The 9,097-nt window shown below is 38.9% G+C and overlaps 1 protein-coding gene across 1 annotated transcript in view; it reads left to right on the forward strand.

Annotated features, from left to right (window-relative positions):
* Positions 1 to 8,102, forward strand: part of LOC122513192 (trichohyalin-like) — a 9,211-nt gene extending 1,109 nt beyond the window's left edge. Inside the window, exons 3-4 of the mRNA XM_043629459.1 lie at positions 369 to 7,868; positions 8,051 to 8,102. Coding sequence (XP_043485394.1) covers positions 369 to 7,785 — 7,417 coding nt within the window. The 3' untranslated portion in view covers positions 7,786 to 7,868; positions 8,051 to 8,102. The remainder of the gene's footprint in view (positions 1 to 368; positions 7,869 to 8,050) is intronic.
* Positions 8,103 to 9,097: the final 995 nt, after the last annotated feature.

Consider the following 9,097-nt stretch of genomic DNA (forward strand, 5'->3'; position numbering starts at 1 on the left):
CTGAAAAAGAAACAAGAAGAAGAAGAGGAAGCTAAAAGAAAAGCAGCTGAACTGAAAAAGAAACAAGAAGAAGAAGAAGCTAAAAAGAAGAAAGAAGCAGAAGAAGAAGCTAAAAGAAAAGAAGCTGAATTAAAAAAGAAACAAGAAGAAGAAGAAGCTAAAAAGAAGAAAGAAGCAGAAGAAGAAGCTAAAAGAAAAGAAGCTGAATTTAAAAAGAAACAAGAAGAAGAGGAAGCTAAGAGAAAAGAGGCTGAATTAAAGAAAAAACAAGAAGAAGAGGAAGCCAAAAAGAAAAAGGAAGCAGAAGAAGAAGAAGCCAAAAGAAAAGCAGCTGAATTAAAAAAGAAACAAGAAGAAGAGGAAGCTAAAAAGAAAAAGGAAGCAGAAGAAGAGGAAGCTAAGAGAAAAGCTGCTGAATTAAAAAAGAAAAAGGAAGCAGAAGAAGAGGAGGCTAAGAGAAAAGCTGCTGAATTAAAAAAGAAACAAAAGGAAGAAGAAGAGGAAGCTAAAAGAAAAGCAGCTGAATTAAAAAAGAAACAAGAAGAAGAGGAAGCTAAAAAGAAAAAGGAAGCAGAAGAAGAGGAAGCTAAGAGAAAAGCAGCTGAACTGAAAAAGAAACAGGAGGAAGAAGAAAAAGAAGCTGAATTAAAGAAAAGAGAAGAGATAGAAATAGAAAAAGGTTCGTACGAGAAATTGGAGAAAGAGATGTACGATGATGTGAAATTGGTGCAAATTTTGCCAGAACAATTGGAGAAATCGATCGAGGAAGCTAGGGAAATACATCAGCAAGAATTACCAGAACACATGGACAGATTCGTCGAGAAACACGAGTTGGAATTGCAAAAGGAATATTTGATGGGACAAGTTGAAGCGTCAATGGGATCGCCTAAAAAAATATCAATGGACATTTTGAGCAAGGAAAGGGAATCGCAGTTGCAGTCGCATTCCAAACAGTTCGAACAGATGGAAGATATTTCTTCGTTGTCGCAGGACAGAAGTTTGGGTAAGGATGTGTCAACAGGTAGACGAGTTATCAAAGAAGAAACAACGATAATATGGAAAGTGCAAGAGGATGGTAGTTTGGTGCAAGAAAAGGTCACGAAAACTGTTCAAATCGAAGGTGACGAGGATGAAGTGCCGGTAACCACTGAAATAATCAATGTTCCTGAAACTAGTTTAGAACCAAAAGTGCTATACGAGGAACGTTACATTCCTACTAATATCGATGACAAATTCACGAGGGAAGATACAAAACTAGAAACACGTGAGAAACAAGTTACGTATGTTTCGGAAGTACAAAAAGAAAAGACTGATGACGACGACGATGATGACGAAGATGATTTGCGAAAGGACAAATCGGAGCTTGAGAAAATTTCTCAACAAAAAATCATGATCGAGGGTGATACCAAGATAATAAGGAAAGAATTCGAATCGCGTATACCGGTGTCGATGGCTAAAGTTGAAAAGGATAGAAATCACAAGGATATGAAGAGCAAAATTTCCATTGAATCCAAACGTACGATCGACAACAAAATCGAATTGGATAAACAATCGATGATCGTTCATCAACAAGAAGACTACGGTGTTACGTCACCGGTTGATAAGAAAAAAGAATTTGAATCGCGCATACCGAAACGCATAGTTGATACTTCTTCGACGATTAAATCGGAAAAAGATATGAAAAAGGGTTATCACGTTAAAACGGAAACGGAAACCTGTACCGTGACGGAGAAAAAATCGTCCAGTCAGGAAACAACGTCCAAGAGTGAAACCCAAACGTATTCGCAAACGTTTACGACGGATCCCGATAAAGGATTCAAATCACCGGACGAGATCAAATTATCCAAAGTGGATCACAAAGCGTCGAGTAAATTGGAGAAAAGGGAAACGGTATCCTCGGAAATTTCTAAAGGTACCGACAGATACATCAAACACGAGGAAAAGGAACAATTGGAAAGTGAAAAATTGTCCGAGTCCAAAATGAAAAAAGAATCTTCGGGTGAAACGGTGGAGAGGGAGGAAAGTAAGATGAAAAAAATCGACGAAAGGGGTGTTAGAAAATTGTCGATCGATTTGAAAGACGGGGAGGAAAGGATCGATGCCAGTGCTAAGGAAAGTAGAATCGAAGCTACGAAAGAACAATTGTCGAAAAAATTGCAAGACGAGGAAGGTGTCATGACCGAGGAATCCGGTGTCAGTAAATTGAAGGAAAGCGACGTTGACATAGCGGTCAGGATTAGTCAAGATGACGAAGAAAATAAAGTTAAAGATACGAGCAAAGAATCGACATCATCGAAATACAAAATATTCGAAGATTTGGGTAAAGTAGAAATGGTAACGAAAGGCGAGTCTCACAAGGAGACCGTAGAAACTTTCGATGCCAGACACTTCGTACCGAGTAGGAAAAAAAGTGACGAAAAATTGGAAGAAAAAATGATCGAAACAACGTTGGAGGATAGACAAATGCGCGCGGCCAAGGAAATAGAAGCTAGACGAATAATCGAATCTTTGATGAAAACAGTCGAAAGTGAAATCAAAAAGAGATCTTCGTTAACCGAGAAACTGGTAGCAGGTGGTGATGCTGCTGCTGCTGCTAGAGGTACGATCGAAAGTAATTATTTACTTAAATTACTGAACGAAAGTGTCGAGACCGATCACGAAAAGTTGGCCGACGATTTGACGAAAAAATTTCAAAGTATCATGAAAAAAACAACAACGATCGAGGAACAACAATCGACAGAGTCGACGGATGAGATCGATAAGCTGATCAAATTGAGATCAATTTTACAAAAGGACGATAAAAGATCGACGAGTATCAGCGAGGATTTGACGAAAGATGAGGAATCCTCGTATCGCGATAAAGGTGACCACGTATGGGCCAGATTACCGATCAAAGATGTCACCTTGAGTTCGAGTAGTATATCGGATCAAATAGAATTGGAGGAAGATCAATTGGAATTAGAGGAGACAATGGACGTTGACACGAACGAACTGGAGGATATCACGAAACCAACAACGTTTAGTCCGCAATCGGAAAAATTACCTTCCGACAGGTCGAGTGCCCAAGCGGAATCGTTGCAAAGGGAATCGTTGGGGCCTCAATACGACGTCAGTTTGTCAAAGGATAAAGTGTTGTACGATGTTTCCGGTGCTAGAGTATTGGAAATTGTCGAGCCGGGTATCGGCAGTAGCCAATCCAGACAAGATTCCGTAGACGTACCATCGTTAGAAATGGACGAATACAAGATTTCCGAAGATACCGGTAAAACGATATCGTCGTTGCACGAAAGTGTAGCCGTTGATTCGTTGGAAAGGATTGCCCAGGAACGCGACATGACTTTTAGTCCTAGCACAGTGTCGGAAGACATTAACGTTGATTATTCCCTAGTTCACGAACAAATCCCTATAACGACGACGGAAAAATATGACGTCAGTTGTACGGTCAAACGTGCCGACAGTTTTGAAATCGAAAGTCCACCCCTGGTATCGCCGAGATTCAAATTGAAACACGATCTTGAAATAAAACCGGTCAATTGGATGATCGGTGACGAGAAGATCGAAATATCCGAGACGTTGCAACCGTCCCAAGTTTTCAATCAAGAATTAGAAGAATACGAGACTACAATTAAGAAACAAAGATTGTCGTCTCAAAGTGATTCGGCTGATTTCGAACAGGAGTCCGCTACGAAATCGTCCGATGATTTGAGCGTCATTGAATCCGTCAAAGAATCCGCGATAGGTGATTCCGCCACGGTAATTACGATCACCAAGACTAAGTTTACCGTGATTCCCGTTGCCGATCAGGACGTGGAAAGCGAATTGATAGAAAACAAATTGGAAGTCAGTTGTCAAGAATTAGTGGATACTTTGAAACGCGAATACGAAGCCAAAACGCCTACCGAAGATTTATCGATGACCACGCGTACATCTTTGTCGTTGGAAGAGGCTAAAATCAAATTGAGCGAAATGAAAATAGCCGATTCGAGTAGATTCGATGTGATAACCAGCGATAAAGAAAAACACGAAACCGAGGAAGATGTGAAATCGACTGTTGCCGAAGAACAATCGGATATTCGAGGGAAAGTTACGGTGAAGGTTGAACAATTCGAAGAGACCGCCGAAGATGAATCGTTAACGGATGAACAACGTGAAAAAAAGGATGATAAAGTAACGGTGGACGAGAAAGTAACGTTTGCCACGGAGGAAACGGTAGAATCGTTGAAGGAGGAGGACGTTAAGCTTTTGGAAGAAATTCAAAGACAATACGTTGCCGTTGGTATTACGTTGGAAGAGGATACCCAAAAGACTGAGGATCAGGTTGACCAAGCGATTCCAAAGGAATCGACGGAAACTACTACTTGCGTAACCAAAATCAAAATTTCTAGCGACGATTACAAGAGACATATTGAAAAGGGTTTCGAAAAACGTGACAAAGCAGCAGCGGCAGCAGCAGCTGCAGCTGCAATGGCAGGAGGTAAAGTTAGTACGGTAACTTCTTCTTCTTCTTCTTCTGATACATGTGCCTTTAAAATAACGAAAGAAGATCTTCCCGAGGTTGATTTGAGCGCACGATACGCTATTACGGTATTAGATCAAGTAGTTAAGAAAGAAATAGCTGAGGTTAAGGAATCGTTGGAGGCAGCTAGACAAGACTTGATAGAGGAATTAAGTGAGAACAGTGAGACTGTAATACAAATCAAAGACTCGCCTTCCGAATTTCAATTCAAATTACAAACGGAATCTAGCATACCGAATGATTTGCCCTTTTTATACAGACCACCTTCCTTGGAACAGATAACCACCGCGGATAAAGATGTTACGACGATTAAGAAACGCGATGAAGAAACGTCGTCGCCGTCGCCGTCGCCGTCGTTGTTGTTGGCGGATGAAAAAGCGACTATCGACGATTCGAAATTATACGAGAAAGAGATAACGGTAACGGAAGAGAGTGGCTCGGATGATATCGAGTTCGAAGGGTCCGGTGACGAAGATATGGATAAAGAAAAGGTATGTATGGATATTGAGATGGAGCTAGACAAGTCTGAAACGGAAACTCTATCTGCCGTCCATGAAGAGAGCAAAGAGGACGACGATACGCGTCCTAGTCCCGTACCGGCCAGCAGATCATGCTCAGACGTAGAGTACAAAGATGAGAGTTCCTCCTCGTTGCACCCGCCTCAGCCAGCAGTTCCGAGGAGACGTCACAAGCCGGCTAGGGCCTCGAAAAAAATCGTTTCCGAGAGCGAGGTAGATCCTGGTTCCAGTTCCGGGGAGAGTAGCAACTATCAATCGTGCGACTACGAAATTGGTAGCGGAAGTAGACCAAGTTCGTCAGACGTAGAAGCCCTCCAGTCTGCTACGATGCCACCGTCGGGTACAACGTCCGAGTATGAGACAGCTATGATGTCGGCTGAACATTCGACGACCGCAACCTCAAGGCCAACCTCCCAAGAATACCAGACTGCCGTGAGTACATTAAGTTCTCGCGAATCTATGAAATCTTTAAGTTCGTTTAGTTCAGGCCATCTTGGTAGTATCGATAGTACCAGCGAGTTGTCAGAAACATTGGTAGCGTCCGAGGCTGACGATGCCGACAAGGCCGAACAACAACAACAACAACAACAAGACGATTTCGAGGAGCGTGCATTCGACGAAGAGGAACAACACGTTCAATCCGATTCCTCGGGTAGCGATATACCCATAGACGATGCTGCCATGGATAGAATCGATAGCAATATACCCTATCGAATGAAGAGATCATCCGAAATGATATTCCAACAGATAGTTGACGATAACGCGGCACTGGACACCGACATAGACGAGCCCATATTGGAACAGGATACCAAGGGAATCGACTTTGCTACTTCTGCATTTGTCGTGACGCCTGGTGCGGTTCAATCGGTGGATATAATGACGGCTAGGGTCACGGAGGATGGGATTCAAAGTGTATCGACCCAAGTTATCTCGACTCAGGTTATCGACTCTACTATTACCGAAATACCTACCGACAAAATTACGGATACGGAAATTCGAGATACAAAATTATCGGACGAGTCGATTGATTTCTTAAGCATGGAACCAGATTCCTTGGAGCCTAAATCTGGGATAACCGGTACGACACCCGAGGACACCGCTGAAGCTCTGGCCATGCAAACGTCGACGCATTCGATGATGCAACAAGCAAGTATGTCTACTTCGTCGACCTCAGGATTGTCTATCGATACAGTCGTGGAAAAAGCTAAATCCGAACGTTCCGAATCACCCGGCAGCGATTCATTCGAACTGGTCGATAAGCCTGACATCATAGACGATTTCGTGGTGATAGAAGAAGTTGGTCGGGAGGCGGAAGAATTTGATTCCGAAGGTAAAAGTATACGCATCACGGCGATACCACAAGTCAGTAGTAAACAATACGATCGTGATTTGGAAAATTTAATAACGGAAAGCAAAGAGGATTCTCAAGTTTCAACGAGTCAAGCATCGCGCAACAATGAATTGTTCGATTTCGAATCGGAAGAGAGTCCACCCCAGGCGTCTAACGATGATCAATATTCTCAATCCTATTCGGACGAGGAACCATACGAGACCGGTAAGAAATGGATTGAAATGCAATTTCATGCCGATGCAAGGGTCTACGATATCGAATACGATCGTGGTCCGTTGGAAGATATCAAAGAAGAAGAGATCACTGATTTCGAGGCTGGTAGTAGTCGATTTGGAAGCTTAGGAAGTCACAAAGAATCTATAGGAAGCGTTGGTAGTATGCGGGGTAGTTTTGGTAGTACACCGGATTACGATGTTCTAGCCGGAAAGAAATATTTCGCTAAACCATCGGATCACGATACCGTGTCTTTAAGTTCGTTACAGGAATTCGAGCACCTGGAGAGCGCTGTGGCAGCGGAAAACTCCAAAAGATTGCAGCAATGCGGTTCGCAGGATTCCATTAACAATGGGAGTCTTCCGAGAAGGTACATGACCAGTCGGTCTGGTCACGGTGACGATATATCTTTGTCTTCGTTAAAAGATTTCGAAGGTTTGGAAAGGGCTTGCAGGGAAGCTCATTTGATCGAATTACGTGCCAGGGAGGAAGAAGATCTATTGGAACACGAAAGTCCTGAAAATAGATACAAAATGGAAAGTATTCAACAACGTAAATCTGAAGCCAGTGCTGCTGGCTCGATAAATCCTAGTACTTCTGGTTCCGATGATTACGAAAAGAGAATAAAGGAAATCGATGAGATAATACGTATCGCTCAGTCCAACGTAGAGAGATTAGACCGTCAGGATGATACCACGGAAGACATTTCGCAAATAGAAATAACCGATATTGAAAAAACTGGTTCGGAAGCAGTCGTACCAATTTTATTAGAAACCGAGGACACCCAACGTGCCAAAGATACTAATATCATGGAAACTAGTACGGATTCCTTAGAATTGGAAGATAATGCGGATAAGAAACCACACCCGTTGTGTCAGAGCTCGGATTCCTTGGAAATGAAAACGACGTTAGATTTTCCCTCGTTGAGTTCTGACTCGTTGAACAATGTCAGGGATACCAGGGATGCCCAATTGGATGTAGCCGAACAATTTAGCAATGGAAGACGCATGTCCTCGGATTCATTGGATGTACCTATCATCGGTCAACCCGATAACGATGTACAAGAGGATAGTAATAACCGTTCAGAAAGATTACCACCTGACAATTCTATAGGACAAAGTTCGTCAACGGATACAAATATTGCTAAACAAGATACATCTGAATTACCATCAAGTAGTAACACATAAGAAATAAAACAAAAAAAAACAAAATAAAAAATAAACAAATAAAATATATATATATATCTATATGATCCTATATATATATATAGGTATGTATACTTTTATAATCAGATTAAACTCTTTCATTCATTTTCATCATTTCAAATCATTTAATTAATGTCTTTTTCTTATTGTCTTGTGCTTTTTATATATTAAATATTATTTTACTTATATTAATAAATATATTATAACAATTCTTTAATATATATACGCATATATTGATTCATTGCAGATAGATGACTATGGTGATGAATTTCACACGACTTCATAAATATACTACAAAATAATTCAAGAAGCTTTACATGTAAAACATGATATCAAGAGACATATATAAATATATATATATATATATATATACACACACACATATATATACATATATATATATATATTATATACTACTACAGAACTTGTGCATTGTGGACATATAAAACATTGTATTTATGTTTGTTTTTTGTAGCATCTTCTAAAAATATTTGTATTAATATGCTTAAATAAGATAGTTACAATATTCAGAATATAATGTTGTTGTGCAAATGAGATAGGAGAGTGAAAGATGCTTGCTTGTTTTAATATTGAATATGTAATAACGTATTATAATAATTCATATAATGTAATTGTTTTTAAAATGCTAAATTGTTTTACTTAAAATACTGTTTAAAACATTTTTTCCAATTACGTTACGTTGCATTATGAATTTATTTAAATGATAAGTTATAAAAAAAAAAAATGTCTCTATTCTATACATATATATATATATATTTGATATTATTATGATATGATTTTTTTCTTAATCAAAAAGAAAAAAAAAGAACAAGAAAAAAAAAGTGAAGAAAGAAATTTAACAAAATTTTACATATCTATTGCAAATTTGTATTATTATTATTCTATTGCAAATTTGTATTATTATTATTATTATTATTATTATATTATTTGTACAATTTTGAATTAGTTAATAATACATATAATAATAATAATAGCGCGCTATATATCTTCTGTGAATACTCATATAAGCAAGAAAAAATTTAAGATTGAAATAGGAAATTTTATATGCAAATGTAATATTTAGAATTTACAAAATTAGATATTACAAAAGAATAGACAGGAAGAATTTTTTCAATGCCAGCATATATGAAATATTATAAATCTTTTTTTACAAGAGGAAAATTATTACTATTATCATTATTATCATTATTATTATTATTATTAATTACCCATTAGCATGAATTGATTCATTTCACTTTCAATTATTATTATTATATGTTTAAATGATTTAAGA

The sequence above is a fragment of the Polistes fuscatus genome, unplaced genomic scaffold (genome assembly GCF_010416935.1).
Source record: "Polistes fuscatus isolate 324 unplaced genomic scaffold, CU_Pfus_HIC Scaffold12, whole genome shotgun sequence".
NCBI classification, from domain to species: Eukaryota; Metazoa; Arthropoda; class Insecta; order Hymenoptera; family Vespidae; genus Polistes; species Polistes fuscatus.